Consider the following 23,989-nt stretch of genomic DNA (forward strand, 5'->3'; position numbering starts at 1 on the left):
TATAACAAATTAAAAATAATAAACCAACAATATACATACCTTCCGTAGATCTGTAACGTCCCACGATGTAAATCCATCTGAAGGGGTTAAAATATTTTACAGTCAGGAGCTCTGCTATAATGCAGCTGTGCTCCTGCCTGTAAACCCGGGGGAATGAAGGTAATGTAGGTCAATGACCTATAGTTACCTTCAGTCGCGGTGATGCGCCCTCTGCTGGATGTCCTCATATGACGTCGAGCGTGGGAAAAAGTTCCCATACATGCAAAAAAAAGGGGGATATGACATGGTTTACTGTATATAAACCATGTCTCATATCATGTCGGGTTTAGGCAGGAGAAATGAAAAGCCGGCAATTGAATTACCGGCTTTAGGGTTAGGGGTAGGGTTAGGCGTAAGGTTAGGGGTAGGGTTAGGGTTAGGGTTTGGATCCCTTTATCACCTTGATGGTGGGGGTGGCTTATCAGTGTGTATTCTTGTTGTTTTTTTTTCTATAAAAACGCATGCGTTTTTAACGCAAACGCATGTGCTTAAAACGCATGCGTTTACATAGACAGCAATACGTTTTTTTGCCGCAAAAAAACGCATGCGTTTTTTTGCGGCAAAAAAAGCCTCTGGAAATTACTACATGTTGCATTTCCGCAACAAAACGCAAGCATGGAAAAAACGCATGCGTTTTTAATGTTAAGTATAGGAAAAAAACGCATGCTTTTTTTGCGGTAAAACGCAGCGGCAAAAAACGCAAATGTGAAACCAGCCTTACATATAGTATAATGCACTCCCCAAAGGCCTCAATATAGTATAAGGCACTCCCCATAGGCCTCCATATAGTATAATACACTTCCCATATGCATCCATACAGTATAATGCCCTCCCTATAGGCTTACATATAGTATAATGCACTCTCTAAAGGCCTCTATATAGTATAATGCACTCTCCATAGGCCTCAATATAGTACAATGAACTCCCCATAGGCCTCCAAACAGTATAATGCACTCTCCATAGGCCTCCATGTAGTATAATGCTCTCCAAATAGGCATCCATACATTATAATGCACTCCCCATAGGCATTCATATAGTATAATGCACTTTGCATAGGCATCCATACAATATAATGCTCTCTCTTTAGGTCTCTATATAGAATAATGCACTCTCCATAGACCTCCATATAGTATAATGCACTCCCCAAAGGCCTCTATATTGTATCATGCACTGCCAAATGCCTCTATATAGTACAATGCACTACCCATAGGCCTATATATAGTATAATGCAGTCCCCAAAGGCCTCTATATAGTATAATGCACTCCCCATGGGCCTCAATATAATATAATGCACTCCCCACAGGCATCCATATAGTATAATGCACTCTCCATAGGCCTCCATATAGTATTATGCTCTCCAAATAGGCCTCCATACAGTATAATACATGATAAGACAGTAACATAGTATTTAAGGTTGAAAATAGACTTTAAGTCCATCTAGTTCAACCCATATCCTAACATAATGTACTCCTTGTAGGCCTCCATATAGTATAATGCACTCCAAATAGACCTCCATACAGTATAATGCACTCTCCATAGGCCTCCATATAGTATTATGCACTCCAAATAGGCCTCCATACAGTATAATACATGATAAGACAGTAACATAGTATTTAAGGTTGAAAATAGACTTTAAGTCCATCTAGTTCAACCCATATCCTAACATAATGTATACCTTGTAGGCCTCCATATAGTATAATGCACTCCAAATAGACCTCCATACAGTATAATGCACTTTCCATAGGCCTCCATACAGTTTAATACACTCCCCATAGGCCTCTATGTAGTATAGTGAACTCCTCAAAGGCCTCCATATAGTATAATGCACTCCTCATAGGCCTCCATACAGTATAATGCACTCTCCATTAAAAAAATACAATACCCACCTCTCTTCCTTGTTCCCCTGCTGCTCCGAGTGCCTGCTCATCTCAGCACAGCGGGCACCATGTTGTAATATCATTGCACCTGGTATCAGTGTCTGTGTCATTGATGTCAGACGCAGAGGGGGAATGATGTGAGAGGGAGCGAGTCACTTCCTCTCTTATCATTGCTTTCAACCGTATCTGCAACAAGCCAATATAGTTGAACTGGCCATGACAGATGGCTGGCCCGATGCTAACACTGGGCCTCTCCCCCTCCATCTCAAAGGCCCATAGTGGCAGCGTAGCAGTGCAGAGAGATCGGGTCTCGCTGCTCTGCCGCAGAGTGTGATAATTGTTCTCTTAAGAGGATTATTGTAAGAAAATTATTCTTGCCAGGATTGGTTGTTTGCAAACCATACATTCTTCGGTATCAGCTTAAATGCCCTTAGTATCTTAGAATTACCATCTTAATAGCAGATGATCCTAGAGTTTTCCTTTTATTCACTAACCTATAGCTATAAATATTTAAAGAGGTTATCTAATACAATAAAGATTGGATTTTTTATTATTTTCCTCCCCTTTTTTTGTTACAGTCTTTTCCTCCTGATTCCCACAACTTATTCCAAAATGGCATCTAAATGGGCTGATATCCAAATATTGCGCTGACAAACCATCATCCCGCTCCCTATCTGCCTATTTTGCCAGAGCTGAGAAAAACTGTCATGAAATTATCAAAAGTTGAAAAATTTGTGTGCAACTCTGCAATGTGCAAAAATGTTGTGACTTTTGTAATCACTTTGAACAGTCGAGGCCATAGTGTTTGCTTCTACTTTTTACTGTTATGCAGACATTTTTATTAAGATCCCAGGTTACGGATCCAACTACTTCCTATTCAGTACAATTATTAGGCCGGAGACACACTGGTGCGAGAGACGGCCGAGTCTCGCTGGTTAAAAGCAAGCTGTGGCACCTGCATTCCGGAGCTGAGCGTGCAGCTCCATGTATTGCTATGGAGCCGCACGCTCCGCTCCGGAGTGCAGGTGCCACAGCTTGCTTTTAACCAGCGAGACTCGGCCGTCTCTCGCACCAGTGTGTCTCCGGCCTTATAATGTGACACGTGATTGGCTGGCAAATGCCATTATGTGGACTAGCGGGGAATTATTTTGCTTTCTTATGTTCTCATCACAGCAAAATAGTTCACAAATGCAAACAATAAAACAGTAAACTACGTATTCCTTTCAGAACATTGGTAAAAGGATGTCTTGCTCTGAATTCATTGGAAACCTGGAAGGATTAAATGGAGGAAAAGACTTTCCGAGGGAACTACTCAAGGTAAGACATTTCCTATTACTGTTACATTTAAAGACTATAGCCACATTTGTAGACTTGTTTTCAAATATATAAAATACAGCAACTTTGCAATAACCCTTTATAAATCATTTCCCACAAGTTTTTTTTAGACATCTCTTCTGCAATCTAATAAACCCTGAGCAGTCTGATTCTTCAGCCACATTTCCTTTTCTCTGTACTGTGGTAGCAAAATGTAGGGGCAAATAGAAAAGATATAACTGCAAAACTGCTGGTTTACACTATACATAATTTGTTTGTTCTTTGTTGCCATGAAAACACATAGTGTACATTGGAGCTGTAGAAAAAAAAAATTGGAAATTTGAGAGTAATACTAGTGATGAGCGAACATGCTCAGAGAAGGTGTTATTGTTCGAGTGCTTTCCGAGTGTCTTTGGTGTGCTCGAATAATATGTCCCAGTCTCTGCAGCTGCATGTCTTGCAGCTGTTCAACAGCCACAACACATGCAGGGATTGCCTAAGAAACAAGCAATCCATGCATGTGTTGCGGTTGTCGAACATGACTATGTGGCCGAAATATGTAAAAATTATAGGTATCAAAATATGGTGATGCAAACACTAGTTTTTGCAATAAAAATTGACTTTTAATGTGTGACGGGAGACAAACATAAAAATACGCTATAAATGGTATCGCTGTAATCACACCGATCAGAAGAATAAAGTCGTCTAATCGCTTATACTGCATGAGAAACGGCATAAAAAATAGAAATAAATAAAAAATAAATAAAACCAATTCTTAACCTGTTGTTGATTTTTTCATTCTGCCTCCCAAAGTAATGTTCAGCTCACATTTATCCTGCTCTCTATGCTGAGTGCTTACACAAGGGTTTCCGTGCAAATCTCTGAAATACATGATTCAGACGGAACCCCCGGTGGAAGATTCCAAATAATGAAGCAGAAGAAAGCACTGTGGACCTGTGTGGCTGCCAATGATCTGGCAATGTCCATTTTTTTCAGCATAAAAACAACCCCAAACAAAACAATTCCTGAATTGCTGGTTTTTGTTCATTGTGCCTACCAAAAATAGGAATAGAAAGCAAATAAAAAAGTAATGTGCCTGAAAAAGGTACCATTAAAAATGTCAGCTCACATGACTCTGTCGGCAGAGATATGGAAAAATTATTGCTCTCAAAATATGGCAATGTAAAAACTAGTTTTTGCCAAAAAGTCTTTTAGTGTGCGACAGCAGCCAAACATAAAAAAAAAAATATCTAGTATCGCTGTAATTGCACTGACCCAAAGAATAAAGTCGCCAAATCACTTATATTGCACGAACAACAGCATAAAAAATAAAAATAAATAAAACCAATTCTTTACCTACTATTGATTTGTTCATTCTGCCTCACAAAGAAGGCTCGGCTCACGTTTATCCTACACTCTCCATTGAGCGCTTACATAGGGGTTTCCATGTAAATCTCTGAAATACGTGATTCAGAAACCCCTATAATGAAGCAGATGGGGTCACTTTGGTCATTGTCAGGCCTATGACCCAGTGGTGTCCGTCTTTTTAGGCATGGATAAAAGTGCTGTCTGATGTTTGAACTCTGAAACGCGTAGAGTAATAAAGCCACATGTACTAAAAATCTCTTTAATTTTAGTGATTCAGCAGTGCAGATATTTACCACACTTATCCCAATCTACATCTAAACTATAGCAGATTTGCAATTTTCACTTACCAACATCCACTGCTGCTTGTTTATGGAAAACACCCATGGAGTAAAATCATCACTATACCTGTAGATAAATTCCCAAAGGTATAACATAACATTCTGTGACACACCCATGGTGTCAATATGATCACTGCAAACCTAGATTAATTCATCAAGAGGTGTATTTTGTAAAATGGGGTCACTTATGGAGAGTTCTGCTGTTCTGGCACCTAAGAGGCTGTCCCAGTGGATCAAGACACCTGAAAACCATAACAGTAAAATTTGCACTATATTATGGCGCTCCTTCCCTTCCAAGTTTTGCACTGTGCCTTAAAAGTAGTTCCTGATTACATGTAGGATATTGGTATACTCAGGAGAAATGGCACAACAAACTGATAGGTTCATTTTGTACCTATTAGCCTTATAAAATTAAAAATTTGGGCTAAAACAACATTTTAGCAGTAAAAATGTAATTATCATTTGGTATAAATTTCTGTGAGGCACATGTGGTGTCAACATGCTCACTGCATCCCTAGATGAATTCAGTGAGAGGTGTAGTTTGTAAAATTACACCGCTTATGGGACGTGTCTGCTGTTCTGGCAACTCAGGGGCTCAGACAAAGTGATTTGGCACCCTCAAACCATTCCAGCAAAACCTGAACTCCAATATGGCGCTTTTTTCCTTCTGAGCTCTGCACTGTGCCTCAAAAGTAGTTTTTGACCATATATTGGATATCTGTACTCAGGTGAAATTGCACTCGTATGGTTAATTTTGCTCCTGTTATCCATGTGAAGTTACAAATTTTGGAAAGAAACAACATTGTTGAGGTAAAATGTATTTTTTAATGTTCACAGTTTAATGTTATAAACTTTTGTGAAGCACGTGAGGGTTCAAAGTGCTCAACACATGTCTAGATAAATTCCTTGAGGGGTCTAGTTTCCAAAATGGCATAAATTGTGGGGAGTTTCCACTGTTTAGGCACATCAGGGGCTCTCCAAACCTGACATGGCATGTGCTGTTGATTCCAGCAAATTTTGTGTTCAAAAAGTCACACGGTCTTCCCTTCCGAGCCCTGCCCAAACAGTAGTGTTCCTCCACAAATGGGGTATTGGTGTACTCATGAGAAATTACACAACAAATTTTATGGTCCATATTCTCCTGTTACCCTTGTGAAAATAGAACATTTGGTGCTAAAGTAAAATTTTTGTGAAAAAAGGAAAAAGGCCATTTTTTTCCTTCCATATTGCATTAATTCCTGTGAAGCATCTGAAGGGTTAATAAAGTTCTTGAATGTGGTTTTCATGACTTGTGTGCAGTTTTTAGACTGGTGTCACGTTTGGATATTTTCTGTCATATAGGCCCCCAAAGTCACTTCAAATGTGATGTGGTCTCTAAAAAAATTGTTTTGTAAATTTTCTTGGAAAAAGGAGAAATTGCTGGTCAACTTTTAACCCTTCTAACTTCTTAACAAAAAAAAATCATGTTTCAAAAATGATGCAGATGTAGCGTAGACATGTGATAAAAGTTTGTTATCTGTTATCTGGTTTGAGGGCATAAAAATTGAAAGTTTGAAAATTGCAATATTTTCCACATTTTAGCCATAGTTTCGATATTTTCACAAATAAATGCAAATCATACTGAACAAATTTTACCACTGTCATGAAGTACAATATGTCATCAAAACATTCTGAAAATCAATGGGATCCGTTGAAGCATGAAAAAATTTGTCCTGTTTATGATGGCAAAACTGACGTGGAGGATGAAAGGATTTATGTCCAAGTGAGTGTTATCAGATAATTGTCACTGGAGACGTGTAATATTTTCCCCTTTGCATCATTGTCTAATTATAATCAGGCAGCAACACATAGCAGAAAGAAGAACACACCCCATATTAGCTTAGATCAGGCTACTCTTTTGTGAGATGTAACAACAGCCTTTTCTGATATCACAGCAGAATGAAAGTTGCTGTGAGTGCAAGATACATACAGTGGGGCAAAAAAGTATTTAGTCAGTCAGCAATAGTGCAAGTTCCACTACTTAAAAAGATGAGAGGCGTCTGTAATTTACATCATAGGTAGACCTCAACTATGGGAGACAAACTGAGACAAAAAAATCCAGAAAATCACATTGTCTGTTTTTTTACCATTTTATTTGCATATTATGGTGGAAAATAAGTATTTGGTCAGAAACAAACAATCAAGATTTCTGGCTCTCACAGACCTGTAACTTCTTCTTTAAGAGTCTCCTCTTTCCTCCACTCATTACCTGTAGTAATGGCACCTGTTTAAACTTGTTATCAGTATAAAAAGACACCTGTGCACATCCTCAAACAGTCTGACTCCAAACTCCACTATGGTGAAGACCAAAAAGCTGTCAAAGGACACCAGAAACAAAATTGTAACCCTGCACCAGGCTGGGAAGACTGAATCTGCAATAGCCAACCAGCTTGGAGTGAAGAAATCAACAGTGGGAGCAATAATTAGAAAATGGAAGACATTCAAGACCACTGATAATCTCCCTCGATCTGGGGCTCCACGCAAAATCCCACCCCGTGGGGTCAGAATGATCACAAGAACGGTGAGCAAAAATCCCAGAACCACGCGGGGGGACCTAGTGAATGAACTGCAGAGAGCTGGGACCAATGTAACAAGGCCTACCATAAGTAACACACTACGCCACCATGGACTCAGATCCTGCAGTGCCAGACGTGTCCCACTGCTTAAGCCAGTACATGTCCGGGCCCGTCTGAAGTTTGCTAGAGAGCATTTGGATGATCCAGAGGAGTTTTGGGAGAATGTCCTATGGTCTGATGAAACCAAACTGGAACTGTTTGGTAGAAACACAACTTGTCGTGTTTGGAGGAAAAAGAATACTGAGTTGCATCCATCAAACACCATACCTACTGTAAAGCATGGTGGTGGAAACATCATGCTTTGGGGCTGTTTCTCTGCAAAGGGGCCAGGACGACTGATCCGGGTACATGAAAGAATGAATGGGGCCATGTATCGTGAGATTTTGAGTGCAAACCTCCTTCCATCAGCAAGGGCTTTGAAGATGAAACGTGGCTGGGTCTTTCAACATGACAATGATCCAAAGCACACTGCCAGGGCAACGAAGGAGTGGCTTCATAAGAAGCATTTCAAGGTCCTGGAGTGGCCTAGCCAGTCTCCAGATCTCAACCCTATAGAAAACCTTTGGAGGGAGTTGAAAGTCCGTGTTGCCAAGCGAAAAGCCAAAAACATCACTGCTCTAGAGGAGATCTGCATGGAGGAATGGGCCAACATACCAACAACAGTGTGTGGCAACCTTGTGAAGACTTACAGAAAACGTTTGACCTCTGTCATTGCCAACAAAGGATATATTACAAAGTATTGAGATGAAATTTTGTTTCTGACCAAATACTTATTTTCCACCATAATATGCAAATAAAATGATAAAAAAACAGACAATGTGATTTTCTGGATTTTTTTGTCTCAGTTTGTCTCCCATAGTTGAGGTCTACCTATGATGTAAATTACAGACGCCTCTCATCTTTTAAAGTGTTGGAACTTGCACTATTGCTGACTGACTAAATACTTTTTTGCCCCACTGTAAATGTGATTAATGACACTTTTGATCTGTCATGTCCTAGTTGTCTGTGTGGGGAAAAAGGCAGTACAACAGAGATGACAATAAGAAGGAGAGCTAATAGAAGGGTTTGTATTGTAACACAGCTAAACTCAGCTGTACCCCCCCCCACACACACACACACACAGTCACACACACACTGCCAGAAAATAAAAGCTACAAGGTGTCAGTACTTACACTTATGTCCACTGTGTTCAAGCAACTTGTTATTTGTTTCACAGAAGTAACCTGTTCTGAGCTATGTTGGGGGCATGTTCTTCCTTCTGCTGAGGTTTGCTGCATGCTTCTCATTGGTTAACGTAATTCTGGGGGGAAGAAGTGCACGCCCTTAGTGAAAACTTCCTAATAACATCCACTTGTACTTAACGCAAATAAATTTATTAGCTGACAAATACTGCAATTGCTAATATCGCCGCAACTGAGAGGCAAAATTTAAAAAAAAAGATAAAAAAAGGTTTTATTCTTTTCTGCAGCCACTATTACATCATTTGTCCAGTTCAATGTGAAACATTTTGCCAAATGTCCTCTTTAAATGTTAGATTATCTGATGTTATAAACTTAAGACCTTGAACCCTAAAGGTGAACACACATGGTGCATCTTTATATAGGATGCTATGTGAGGCCCCTACTGTATATTGGAGGCTATGTGGGGACTCCTGCTGCATATGGGAGGCTATGCGGGGCCCATAGTGCATTACTGTATATTGGAGGCTATGTGGGGCTCATACTGTATATGAGAGCCTGTGTGGGGGCTCATGCTGTATGTAAGAGGCTATGTGGGGTTCATATAGTATACAGGAGGCTATATGGTGCTCATGCGGTATATAGGAGGCTGTGTGGGCTCATATTGTATATAGGGGTTTATGTTGGTTCTTATACTGTATATAGGGGCTATATAGTGCCCATACTGTTTATAGGTGGCTATGTGTGGGCTTTTATTGTATATAGTATGCTATGTAAGGCCCATACTGCACATAGGGGGTTATGTGGGGATTCATACTGTATATAAGGGCTGTGTGAGGTCTGATATTGTATATTGCATATAGGAGGCTATGTGTGGGCTCATACTGTATATAGGAAACTCTGTTCATATTGTATACAGGAAGCTGTGTATAAGGGCTTACGATATATAGTGGGCTGTATGTAGGCTCTTATAAGGTTTGGGGCAGCACGGTGGCGCAGTGGTTAGCACTGCAGCCTTGCAGCGCTGGAGTCCTGGGTTCTAATACCACCCAGCACAACATCTGCAAAGAGTTTGTATGTTCTCTTCGTGTTTGCGTGAGTTTCCTCCGGGTACTCCGGTTTCCTCCCACATTCCAAAGACATACTGTTAGGATATTTAGATTGTGAGCCCCATCGGGGACAGTGATGATAATGTGTGCAAACTGTAAAGAGCTGCGGAATATGTTAGCGCTATATAAAAAAATAAAGATTATAAGGTATATTTTGGTGGGGCTCATGTTGTATATAGGGGAATGTTTGCATGCTTAATTCTGCTCAATACTAAGTGATACAAATAATATTAAATAATTATAATTAATATGTTAATATTAAAATTGAGCAGAATTAATTTCAGCCTATTAGTTCAGCTCTCCACAACAGTCATTGTCTTTCAGGTGGCCCCTAGGGAAAATGAATTGCCCACTCCTACTTTGAATTATCCCTATAGTAACTGGTAACAAGAGACATGATGATTGAAAGAATTCCCCACCCCCACCCCATTAAGGTACATGGCAATTGCTCTGTGAATGTCACTTATTGTGGAACAGTCATCTTTGGATTATTACTTTTTTTTATAATTCATATACAATACCCAGACATAAAGTAATGTAAAGTATACTGTATTTTTTAATAGGGCTGTTGTGGATTAATTGTGCCTTTTGTAACTAGAAAAAATGTGAATGATGCACAGATGCTCGCATTCAAAATTTGGTATTTTTCATCTAAAATCAATAGTTATTTGGAAAGTCAAACACTGATCAGACTTTCTTGCGTTGGAGTACCCAGCTGCTGGAACAGTGAATGACTCATAGAGTGCTCACCAAATTCCATCTCTGTATTTTGTGCAAAACTGACTACTTATACTATTCAGAAAGCTTAACTTCCATATCTAATAGGATATTTTCATTTTTTTTATAATGGCCATAATAACAATTATTGGTGCTTAAAGACAGTTTTAGAGAACTGGGAATCCAAAATGTATGTCTTAGTGACTGAAGAAATGTATTCATTGTTAGGTATTAGACAATTAAATATTTCCTAATAAAAATAAATCTATACAAAATATATGCAAATTTGTATGTTATTGCTAGTTGTACAGAATATTTTTATTGAAAGCTTGATCTGGGGGTGCAGGTGTAGCAGTCACAAATGACTCTCTGCAACTTAAAATACCAATATTATAAATATCAATATTATTATGGCCCTGTTATAGATTTTACACTGGAGATTCAAGTTGTACTTCTGTTCTTGATGCATTATCAAACGTATTGTTGAATACCGTATGTTATTGGCTTGTAAGCTACGGAATATTTTAATCAATAGTATTACAACATAAAAATGACTGATCACAATATCTCATTTTACATACATAGAGGGCAGGAGGCTACTAGAGATGAGTGAACTTGTTCAGAAAACGTACCTCAATCTCAAATTCGGCATGAATGTAGCTCATCCGGCATTCGCATTCGGATTTCCAAGCATTTTCCCTCAAAGTTGTCAAAATACGGGCACAGTGCGGTAAATGATGGCATCTCTACTAGTGCTTTTGCTAGGACTTTGGCTAGAATAGCGGTGCTGTATGATGAGCGTACGTTTATGTGTTTGATGGGGGCAGGGACTGGGGAGAGGTCAGAGAAGCGGTGAACTGTTGTTCTTTTTTTTTAATTAAGTTAACGTATGGAGATTCAGGCAGCCAATCAGGGCGCAGAAACCATCCACAACGTCCAGACACAAGGGCTTCTGTCATTGTCTGATGAAGTCACATGTCCATCTCCATATAAAAAGCGGACATTTTTGTTGTATTGGTTGTGCCATTTTGTCAGTGTAACAGCACAGAGAGGCTGTTCCGGCTACTGCAAGTAGTCAGATAGATATGTTTTTTTTATTGTCAGCTACTTCTGCTAGATAAATTCCTATGTGAAATCGACCTTCCAGCATCTACCTTGTTTGTGGTGCAGGCAGGAGGTCATAATTCTTAATTTAAATTGCTTGTGCTAATACTGTGGTGCAGGCACTAGGCCACGTTTCCTAATCCAAATCTCTAAATCGTTTGGGCTAATTCTGTGGCACAGGCACCAAGCCACATTTCCTAATCTAAATTGTTTGGGCAAGACTGTGGTGCAGGCAAGAGGCCACATTTCCTAATCAAAATCACTTGGGCTAATACTGTGGTGCAGGCAGGAGGAAACATTTAATAATCAAAATTAGTTGGGCTAATACTGTGGTGCAGGCAGGAGGCCACATTTCCTAATCTAAATAGCTTGTGCTAATATTGTAGTGCAGGCAGGTGGTCATGTTTCCTAATCTAACTTGTTTCCGCTAATATTGTGGTGCAGGCAGGCAGACACATTTCCTAATCTAAATTGTTTCGGCTAATACTGTGGAGCAGGCACCAAGCCACATTTCCTAATCTAAATTGTTTGGGCTAACACTGTGGCACAGGCACCAAGCCACATTTCCTAATCTAAATTGTTTGGGCAAGTACTGTGGTGCAGGCAGGAGGCTACATTTCCTAATCTAAATCGTTTGGGCTAATACTGTGGTGCAGGCACCAGGCCACATTTCCTAATCTAGCTCATTTGTGCAAATATTGTGGTGCAGGCAGAAGGCCATGTTTCCTAATCTTAATCGTTTGAGGTAATACTGTGGTGCAGGCACCAGGCCACGTTTCCTAATCTAAATTGTTTGGGCTAATAATGTGGTGCAGGCACAAGGCCACATTTTCTTATCTTAGTCATTTGACCTAATACTGTGGTGCAGGCACCAGGCCACGATTCCTAGTCTAAATTGTTTGGGCTAATACTGTGGCACAGGCACCAAGCCACATTTCCTAATCTAAATTGTTTGGGCAAGTACTGTGGTGCAGGCAAGAGGCCACATTTCCTAATCAAAATCACTTGGGCTAATACTGTGGTGCAGGCAGGAGGAAACATTTAATAATCAAAATCATTTGGGCTAATTCTGTGGTGCAGGCAAGAGGCCACATTTCCTAATCTAAATAGATTGTGCTAATATTGTAGTGCAGGCAGGCGGTCACGTTTCCTAATCTAACTTGTTTGCGCTAATATTGTGTCGTATATTAATCGTTATATAATCGTAATATTAATCGTTTGGGCTAATACAGTGGAGCAGGCACCAAGCCACGTTTCCTAATCTAAATTGTTTGGGCTAACACTGTGGCACAGGCACCAAGCCACATTTCCTAATCTAAATTGTTTGGGCAAGTACTGTGGTGCAGGCAGGAGGACACATTTCCTAATCTAAATTGTTTGGGCTAACACTGTGGTGCAGACACCAGGCCACATTTCCTAATCTAGCTCATTTGTGCAAATATTGTGGTGCAGGCAGAAGACCACGTTTCCTAATCTAAATCATTTGGGCTAATACTGTGGTGCAGGCACCAGGCCACGTTTCCTAATCTAAATTGTTTGGGCTAATATTGTGGTGCAGGCACAAGGCCACATTTTCTTATCTTAGTCATTTGACCTAATACTGTGGTGAAGGCAACAGGCCACATTTCATAATCTAAATTGTTTGGGCTAATACTGTGGTGCAGGCACCAGGCCATGTTTCCTAGTCTAAATTGTTTGGGCTAATACTGTGGCACAGGCACCAAGCCACATTTCCTAATCTAAATTGTGTGAGCAAGTACTATGGTGCAGGCAGGAGGCCACATTTCCTAATCTAAATCATTTGGGTTAGTAGTGTGGTGCAGGCAGGTGGCCATGTTTCCTAATCTAGCTCATTTGTACAAATATTGTGGTGCAGGCAGAAGGCCACATTTCCTAATCTAAATCATTTGGGCTAATACTGTGGTGCAGGCACCAGGCCACGTTTCCTAGTCTAAAGGTACCTTCACATTAAGCGACGCTGCAGCGATAGCGACAACGATGCCGATCGCTGCAGCGTCGCTGTTTGATCGCTGGAGAGCTGTCACACAGACCGCTCTCCAGCGACCAACGATGCCGAGGTCCCTGGGTAACCAGGGTAAACATCGGGTTACTAAGCGCAGGGCTGCGCTTAGTAACCCGATGTTTACCCTGGTTACCAGCGTAAAAGTAAAAAAAACAAACAGTACATACTCACCTGCGCGTCCCCCGGCGTCCGCTTCCCTGCACTGTGTGAGCGCTGGCCCTAACAGCAGAGCGGTGACGTCACCGCTGTGCTTTTACTTTCACTTTAGGGCCGGCGCTCAGTCAGAGCAGGAAGCGGACGGCGGGGGACGCGCAGGTGAGTATGTAGTGTTTGTTTTTTTTACTTTTACGCTGGTAACCAGGGTAAACATCGGGTTACTAAGCGCGGCCCCTCGCTTAGTAACCCGATATTTACCCTGGTTACCAGCATAAAACATCGCTGGTATCGTTGCTTTTGGTGTCAAACCTGACGATAAACGCCGGTCTGACGACCAAATAAAGTTCTGAACTTTATTCAACGACCAGCGATATCACAGCAGGATCCTGATCGCTGCTGCGTGTCAAACTAAACGATATCGCTAGCCAGGACGCTGCAACGTCACGGATCGCTAGCGATATCATTTAGTGTGAAGGTACCTTAAGTCATTTGGGCTAATATTGTGGTGCAGGCAGATGACCACATTTCCTAATCTAAATTGTTTGGGCTAATACTGTGGTATAGGCAGGAGGCTGCATTTCCTAAACTAAATAGTTTGTGCTAATATTGTGGTGCAGGCAGGAGGCCACAATTCCTAATCTAACTTGTCTGTGATAATGTTGTGCTGCCAGCAGGAGGCCACAGTACCTAATCTAAATCCCTTGGACTACTACTGTGATGCAGTCAGAACTCAGGAGCTTACATTTACTAATTAAACTTGTTTGGGCTAATACTCTGGTGCAGGCAGGTGGCTATATTTCCTAATCTAAACCGTTTGTGCTAATACTGTGGTGCATTGGGCATGGCATAGTACATGTATCTGCTAATTTAGTTCATGTGTTTGGAAGCATAAATTAATAATGTAATGTTTTCATTGAACTCTCAGTAAAAGTTTAGTTTTGTCCCTGTAGACTTATCAGTTGTCATTAGTGTTGAGCGATACCGTCCGATACTTGAAAGTATCGGTATCGGAAAGTATCGGCCGATACCGGCAAAATATCGGATCCAATCCGATACCGATACCCGATACCAATACAAGTCAATGGGACTCATGTATCGGACGGTATTCCTGATGGTTCCCAGGGTCTGAAGGAGAGGAAACTCTCCTTCAGGCCCTGGGATCCATATTAATGTGTAAAATAAAGAATTAAAATAAAAAATATCGCTATACTCACCTGTCCGACGCAGCCGGGACTTCAGCGAGGGAACCGGCAGCGTTGTTTGTTTAAAATTCGCGCTATTACTTGGTTACGTGAATTCCCGGCTTGTGATTGGTCAGGTCGGCCATGTTGCCGGGACGCGGACCAATCACAGCAAGCCGTGACGAAATTACGTCACGGCTTGCTGTGATTGGTCCGCGTCCCGGCAATATGGCCGCCCTGACCAATCACAAGCCGTGACGTCACGGGAGGCTGGACACGCGCTCATTTTAAAATGGGCGCGTGTCCAGCCTCCCGTGACGTCACGGCTTGTGATTGGTTGCGCCGCGGTCAACCAATCACAAGCCGGGAGGCTGGACGCGCTCATTTTAAAATGGGCGCGTGTCCAGCCTCCCGTGACGTCACGGCTTGTGATTGGTCAGGGCGGCCATATTGCCGGGACGCGGACCAATCACAGCAAGCCGTGACGTAATTTCGTCACGGCTTGCTGTGATTGGTCCGCGTCCCGGCAACGTGGCCGACCTGACCAATCACAAGCCGGGAATTCACGTAACCAAGTAATAGCGCGAATTTTAAACAAACAACGCTGCCGGTTCCCTCGCTGAAGTCCCGGCTGCGTCGGAGAGGTGAGTATAGCGATATTTTTTATTTTAATTCTCTCTTTTACACATTTTAACATTAATGTTGTTGCGATACCCGATACCCGATACCACAAGAGTATCGGAATCCCGGTATCGGAATTCCGATACAGCAAGTATCGGCCGATACCCGATACTTGCAGCATCGGAATGCTCAACACTAGTTGTCATTCATATATAAAATATTCATTTCTTTATCTTTTAACCCCTTCCCGACATTCGCCATTCATATACTGCTCTGCAGAAGCTACGTTCTCACAAAGAGTATATGTATGGCGCCATGATTGGGCAGGCTCAAGCTGAGCGCCTCGGTGATTGGGTGTGGGTGTTAGCTCTATGTAAGAGCTGACACCCTGCAGCAACACCCATGATCGGTACAATAGTGCCAGCGATATTGAGGAGATCGCACAGGGAGTGGGATCCATGTGTGCTTCCATTAGCACAACTCAATGTGATTGCGTTGTGCTGATGGTCTCCATGGTGACCCCCCTGCCACAATATGGTCGCGGGGTTTTTCACAGAAGGTGGCTTGTCAGTGCCTGCTCAGAGCAGGAGCTGATACTCCTCCTTCCCTGCCTGTCAGTGACTGATCTGATACTCTGCAATGCAGAAGCATTGCAGAGTATCAGATCAAAGACCTGCTACTATACAGTGATTTCTCATCCTAGGACAATGTAAAAAAGTAAAAAAAAAAATATTAAGTGTAAGAATATTTTTAAAAAATCACCAAATAAAGAACGAAAAAAAGGAAAAAATATTAATCCAGTAAATATATTTATTTATGTAAAAAAGTACACATATTTGGTATCGCCGCATCTGGAACACCTAGCTCTATAAAACTGTCCCACTAGTTAACCCCTTCAGTGAACACGATAAAAAAAGAAGCAAAAGGCAATGCTTTATCATCATACAACAAAAAATGCAATAAAACGCAATCAAAAAGACGAATGTATATAAAAATGATACAGCTGAAATGTCATCTTGTCCCTCGAAAAAACAAGCTCCATCAGCAGAAAAATAAAAAAGTTATAGCTTTCAGAATAAAGCGATGCAAAAATAATTATTTTTTCTATAAAATAGTTTTTATTGTGTAAAAGTGCCAAAACATTCAAAAAATATAAATGGGATACCACTGTAATTGTACTGCCTTAAAGAATAAAGCTGCCTTATCAATTTTATCACATGTGGAACGGTATAAAAAAAAAAAAACATTTCCTGAATAACTGGTTTTTGTTCATGCTTCCTCCCAAAGATCAGAATAGAAAGCAATCAAAAAATGTCATGTGCCCGAAAATGGTGGCAATAAAAATGTCAACTCGTTCCACAAAAAACAAAGCATCACATGATTGTTAGCAGAAATGTGGAAAAGTTATAGCTCTCAAAATATGAGCATGCAAAAACTAGTTATTGCAATAAAAAGCGTCTTTTAGTGTGTGACAGCAAACAAGCATAAAAACACAGTATAAGTCTGGTATCGCTGTAATCCCACAGACCCAAAGAATAAAGTCATCTAATCACTTATACCGCACGAGGAACAGAGTAAAATAAATAAAACCAATTATTTCCCTTCTTGTTGATTTTTTCATTCTGCCTCCAAAAGATCGCAGTAAGGCACACATTTATACTGCGCTCTGTGCTGAGCTCTTACATTGGGGTTTCTGTGTAAATCTCTGGGATCCAAGAAGTATCGTTTCTCCTAGCGGAGAGTGACATGATAAGCATGTCAAGGTGAGGAAACTTAAAGCCGCAATAGTCCTCTTCCTCTCTGAAGAGATAATTTGCATATTTCCCAGAGGAGCATTGCGGCTTTAAGTCTCCTCACTTCGACATGCTTATCATGCCACTCTCAGCAAGGAGAAACGATACTTCTTGGATCCCGGTCAGACGCCTCTCATTCAGCCAAACCAGATCTCCACTTTGCACTGACGAGGGGCAGTACCCCGAAACACAGTGTCTGCAAATTTGAGATTCTGGTTTGGCTATTATCCTAAGTCATGTGACAAGGTTCGTTAAAGGGTCGACATTGACTGTTAGGATTGCTACTTCCAATAGGTGGCACTAGAGTTCTAGTCTTCTTCCTCTCTGAAGAGACAATTTGTGTAAATCTCTGAAATATATAATTCACTCAGAACCTCCAGCAGAAGATTCCCTATAATGAGGCAGATGGAGGCACTGTGTACGCCATCTGACCTGTGATCTGGCGGTATCCATCTTTTTAGACAAGCATAAAAGTGCGGTCATCCACATTTATGTGCACTTCTGAAAAGAAGGACAACACTGAACAGAGGCCAGACGAAGTCCAGAGTAACTCTGCTGCCTCATTATAGTGATTGGATCCCTCAGGGATTTCATCTGAATCACGTCACTCGAAGATTTACATGGAAACTCCAAAGTAAGTGCTCAGCGTAGAGTGCCAGATAAATTGAATAAGCTTCAATTCAATCCACAAAAAAAAAAGTCTTCACTCAGGTCCTTTCCTGTTAATGGAAATGTAGGGGAATCCATGTTACTGGTAGCACAAAGGCTCTCGAAAAGCACAATGGCTCCTCACCTCTTAAAAGAAATTTAGCAAATTCTAAGCACCCAGATCCAAATGCACCCTCCCTTCTCAGTCCCATTGTGTCTACACCACATATAAAGCCCACGTTTGGCATTTCTGTAGTGATAAAACCTCAATTTCCAAAATGGGGTCACTCTGTATATGGAGTCCGCAAACTATTCTTGGAAAATCTGTGCTCCAGGTGGCAAATAGCTCTCCGTCCCTCCCGAGTCTCTCCAGCTATGGAGGTTAACATAAATCACTGAGGCTCCATTCCCAGCAGGGCCAAAGAACTTCAGTTACCTCCCTCCGGTGAGATCACTGCTAGCACAGTGAGAAAAAGTCTCACAGTGCAGAGGTAAGTTCACTGCAGTGAAATTTTCCCAGTGAACTGCAGTGATCTCACCTCTGCTGGGAACGCAGCCTCAGTGACCTGCGGTAACCTCAATGACGTCACCGCTGCTCACTGATGCTACGTTCACAGCAGCTCATTCATCAGTGGTTCTCAGCCTGGACGGTCACATCTTGGCACTGTGAAGGTAGAAAAATAGTAATCCCAAGGCATGGATTTCAACATGGGACAGAACGTCGGATAGGTGAGGCATATTGTTGTTTTTTATTTTTATTTTATTACAGGAGATGAGGGATTCAATGGATTCAATGGAATGGGTGTTAGGTGAGTATAACTGTTTGTTATTTTTAAACAAAAAAGGAAAAGTGTGTTTTGTTTTTATTTGAAATAAAATACCTTTTCTGGCTGTGTCTTTATTTACAATACAACCATAGGATTAGAAATGGTTAGGTGTCTAATAGACGCCCGTGTTACTAAACCAGGGGCTTGATGTCACCAGACAATACAAAGGTAACATCAACCCCACAAATATAAACCCAACTTGCCACCGCTACAGGGCAAGTGGGAAGAGCTGGGCAAAGCGTCAGAATTGGCATAAGTAATAGATGTGCCTTTTCTGGGCAGCTGCGGACTGCTATTTTTAGGCTGGGGGGGACCAATATCCATGGCCCCTTACCAGCCAGAGAATACCAGCCCCCAGCGGTCTGCTTTAGCAAGGCTAATTGTCAAAAATGGGGGGGAACCCATGTCATTTTTTAAATTTATTTACTTCAATAATTTAAAAAAGAGGCGTGGTGACCCCCCCTATTCTTGATAACCATCCTAGCTAATGCTGACAGCTGAGGCTTGCCCCCAGCTGTGAGTTTTGCTTCACTGGTTATCAAAAATACAGGGGATTTTTTTTTTATTATTTATTTAGAGCACAGGTGCTGACTGATGAATACTTGCATCAGCCACCGCCTGCTCTCATTGTTATTAGCGATAGCAGGCATAGGCTGATGAGAGCATTAGTCCCATCAGCCAATGCCGGTGACCAGAGGTAAACATTATACCTCTGATAACAGCTGCGGGCTCTCGCTGTCAAATGCGGGAACCAAAGCTATCTGTCCAATTTTACCGCCGATCAGAAGCAGTGTTGCCGCGCTGTCAAGCACATGCTATAAACACCCGGTGTTCAGGGAGCCGAACACGAACAGTAAGGGTATGTGTCCACGTTCAGGAAACGCTGCGTTTTTGACGCTGCGTTTTTCCGCAGCGTCAAAAACGCAGCATCCAGATGTTACAGCATAGTGGAGGGGATTTCATGAAATCCCAACTCCACTATGCGTTAAAAAACGCATGCGTTTTTGCCGCGAAAACGCACATGTGGTGCGTTTTTTCAAAACGCAGCATGTTGCTACAATGAGCAAAACACGCAGGAACACCACAGGTGACCTGCCAGTGACCTCAGGTGCAGTTTTGGTCAGGATTTTACTTGCATAAAATCCTGACCAAAGCCTGAAGCAAACCTGAACGTGGACACATACCCTTACACGGACTTCCTGGTGAAGTCTGTGTTCAGTGTCTGTGCCCGAACAGTAGGTGTACGAGTTCTCTACTCTCTATTTTAAGGGCATAAAAATTAAAAGTTTGAAAATTGTAAAATTTTCTAAATTTTCACCAAATTTCCGTTTTTTTTAACAAATAAACGTAAGTCATATCAAAGAAATGTTACCACTATATGAAGTACACAAAAAACAATCTCAGAATTAGTAGGATCCATTGAAGCTTTCCAGAGTTATGACCTGATAGAGTGACAGTGGTCAGAAGAATGGAAAAAAATGGCCTGGTCAGGAAGGTGAAAACAGGCTTCGGGGTGAAGAGGTTAATAATCTGAAGAATTATCTTCAACACAAACACAGATGTTTTGCACTTCTGAGACACAGCAATGTTTTCCAAAGACTAAGGGTACTGTCACACTCTGCAACTTTCCAACGATCACGACCAGCGATACGACCTGGCCGTGATCGTTGGAAAGTCGTTGTGTGGTCGCTGGAGAGCTGTCACACAGACCGCTCTCCAGCGACCAACGATGCCGAAGGCCCCGGGTAACCAGGGTAAACATCGGGTTACTAAGCGCAGGGCCGCGCGTAGTAACCCGATGTTTACCCTGGTTACCATCGTAACAGTAAAAAAAAAAAAACGTACATACTCACATTCCGGTGTCCGTCAGGTCCCTTGCAGTCTGCTTCCCGCTCTGACTGAGTGCCGCCGTAAAGTGAAAGCAGATCACAGCGGTGACGTCACCGCTGTGCTCTGCTCTTACATTCCGGCCGGCAGTCAGTCAGAGCGGGAAGCAGACTGCAAGGGACCTGACGGACACCGGAATGTGAGTATGTACGTTTTTTTTTTTTTTACTTTTGCAATGGTAACCAGGGTAAACATCGGGTTACTAAGCGCGGCCCTGCGCTTAGTAACCCGATGTTTACCCTGGTTACAAGCGAACGCATCGTTGGATAGCTGTCACACACAACGATCCAGCGATGACAGCGGGAGATCCAGCGACGAAAGAAAGTTCCAAACGATCTGCTACGACGTACGATTCTCAGCAGGGTCCCTGATCGCCGCTGCGTGTCAGACACTGCGATATCGTATGGATATCGCTGGAACGTCACGGATCGTACCGTCGTAGCGACAAAAGTGCCACTGTGTGACAGTACCCTTACATGGGGAATAGCTTCAAATACTTCAAATAACAACAGACTGAGTAATGTCACAGAATGGCATGTTGCCTATGACCTGCTTTTTAGTGACTTTTGCTTTGTGATTGGCCTACTTTATATTTTAGTCTGCTAGTCCAATTTTAGTCATGTGACAGTCACAGAAACATTGCATGTTGCCATAACCAACAATTGGACATCTTTAATGTTTCTCAATGTGCAAAAATAAATTTCACGACAATATGAAAAATTCTTAATACTGCAAAAAATCCATAACATGGTGGATATTCTATACATTCATGAGTTTTTGGTGCAAGGTCATGTTACCTATTTTTCTCAGAACACTATTATACATTGTTTAATTCTGAAGAGTTTTCTAGAATAACAAATAAAAATGAAAACAAAAAAGTCACATATGACATTATAGCCATGAATATTTTCAAGGTTTTGCTTTTAATTCTAGTATGAAGCTCATATAAGTCATGTCCAAAGGAAATGATACAAAGCATACAAAACTCCATTTGTGTCGCTTAAACAAAGACCACTTTCTTACTGCGGGTATTGTACTGTTTCTTATAGCAGCATTCTTTAAATAAAAATAGGAATGGGTCCAAAACATGGGGGAAGTATGCTTATTTCTGTTATATGTTTCTTTTGTTTGTTCCACTCTTAGTTTCAGCTTCCAAATACTGATAGAAAATATTGACCAAAATACTGGTCCCAGTCTGTTTAATATCCTAGAGGATTCAGTCTAGAAGTGAAATGAAAAGAGCCCACTATCAGACATAGCACTATTTCTATAAAAACATCATCCCCTTTATTCTAGCCCTGAAAAATCCCTTTAAACCCTTCACGACATATGACGCACATTTACGTCATATGTCGTATTACTTCCTTTGCGTGTGAGCCTGCATCTTTCCTGACAGATGATGGCCGATTTAATCAGCTTACATGTGCCTTTCACAGCCGTCGTTGGAGCCGAGCTCCACACGCAGATGTTAACCTGTTAAATGCCACTGTTGGTCCCTGACAACGGCATTTAACACATGCCGACAGGGGGAGCATCTTTCTATGCTCCCTTAATGCGCCCCTGACATGATCGCAGGGCACCGATGGGTTGCCATGACAACCCACGGTCTGCTGAAGACACCCGTGCTTCTCATGACGATTCTCCTGTGAAAGCCAGCGCTTAGCTGGCGTTCATGGGAGTTCATAATTTTTGCTATACACGGCTGATGCATTGCTATTAGGAATGAGTGAACGTGCTCAGTGATACTTGGATATCACTCAAGTATTTGAAGCTCAAATCTCTGCCACGCATGTTTGGTACCTGTTACACAGCCAATAAGCATGCAGGGATTGCCTGCCAGTCAGTGTAATGCCGTAGCCATCTTGGTAGTGGCATTACTGTGATTGGCTGGCCTCATCAGATAATAATAATCTTTATTTTTATATAGCGCTAACATATTCCTCAGCGCTTTACAGTTTGCACACATTATCATCGCTGTCCCCGATGGGGCTCACGATCTAAATTCCCTATCAGTATGTCTTTGGAATGTGGGAGGAAACCGGAGTACCCGGAGAAACCCACGCAAACACAGGGAGAACATACAAACTCCTTGCAGATGTTGTCCTTGGTGGGATTTGAACCCAGGACCCCAGCGCTGCAAGGCTGCAGTGCTATCCACTGAGCCACCGTGATGTTATAAAAGGACAGGCGCCACCACGTTCGACACACTGACGCCATTGCACAGCTCTGGGACAGTTGTGGTTGGAGGGAGAGAGCAGTTATCCAGGCCTGTGTCAGCACAGTTTAACTAATCAGAGTCCTCTAGTGGTAATGCAGGTGCTGATGCTGAACCATCATACTAACACTCCTTCTAAGAGATAATCCTGTTCTTTGCTCTTTGTATCAGATAAATTCTTCATTTAGCCTAGGGACAGTTTCAGGAGCAGGGAGATTGGCAGAATACAACCCTTGGCAGGTCTTAAGGCTTTGCAGGCTGTTAAATATATAACTGCTGCACGTGACCAAATTATTTTTTTTTGGGATGAAAAAATGTACTATATAGCCATCCATACAGTGTAGTGTGCTTAGTGTTACACTACGCTGGTATTACTCTAAAAAGAAAAGTTCAAAAAATCTTTACGGATTGAATTAATGATCCATAGCGTTTAACGTGGTTAGTGTTACATTACTGTGGTATATAACAGTGCGAAAGAGCGTACAACATTTTTTGTTTGGATTCATTTGTCATCCATAGAGTTTAACATGGTAGGCCTCTTTCACACTTCTGTCGGCAGTGTCCCATCGAGATATGTCGTCTTGTGAGAAAACGGGATCCTGCAAAAAAATTTGCAGGATCCTGTTTTTTCAGAAAACCAAAGAGTAAATATTTGCTATAGGTCAAGGGAATCAAGAATGCAGAAAAACGACCTAAAATCCTTTTAGATATAATGGATAAAACACAACTTTTAATCAATATCTTTAAAACCATGAAGAACAACCACAGACATACACAACAGACAACCGTGCTCCCTAACAGCAACCCTGTTACAAACCCTGATAGTCACTACCTGTCAGCGGAGGTTGGCACCCTGAATTGTATCGAGATTGGTGCCCCCGCTCCTCGTAGTCTGTCCCTAAATCTCCTGTTATAGTCTAGGCTAATGTGCCACTAGCACTATCACTCATTCGACAGGAAAATGGATAGGGATAGAATA

General features: G+C 41.7%; 1 protein-coding gene across 5 annotated transcripts in view; it reads left to right on the forward strand.

The window, feature by feature from the left end:
• The window catches only part of PSD (pleckstrin and Sec7 domain containing), a 543,766-nt gene that overhangs the window by 320,330 nt on the left and 199,447 nt on the right, over positions 1 to 23,989 (forward strand). For all 5 annotated transcript variants that reach the window (XM_077259193.1, XM_077259189.1, XM_077259192.1 and 2 more), the window contains one exon: positions 3,144 to 3,233. In XM_077259193.1, the coding sequence (XP_077115308.1) occupies positions 3,144 to 3,233 (90 nt within the window). The remainder of the gene's footprint in view (positions 1 to 3,143; positions 3,234 to 23,989) is intronic.

This window comes from Ranitomeya variabilis, chromosome 4 (genome assembly GCF_051348905.1).
Source record: "Ranitomeya variabilis isolate aRanVar5 chromosome 4, aRanVar5.hap1, whole genome shotgun sequence".
NCBI lineage: Eukaryota > Metazoa > Chordata > Amphibia > Anura > Dendrobatidae > Ranitomeya > Ranitomeya variabilis.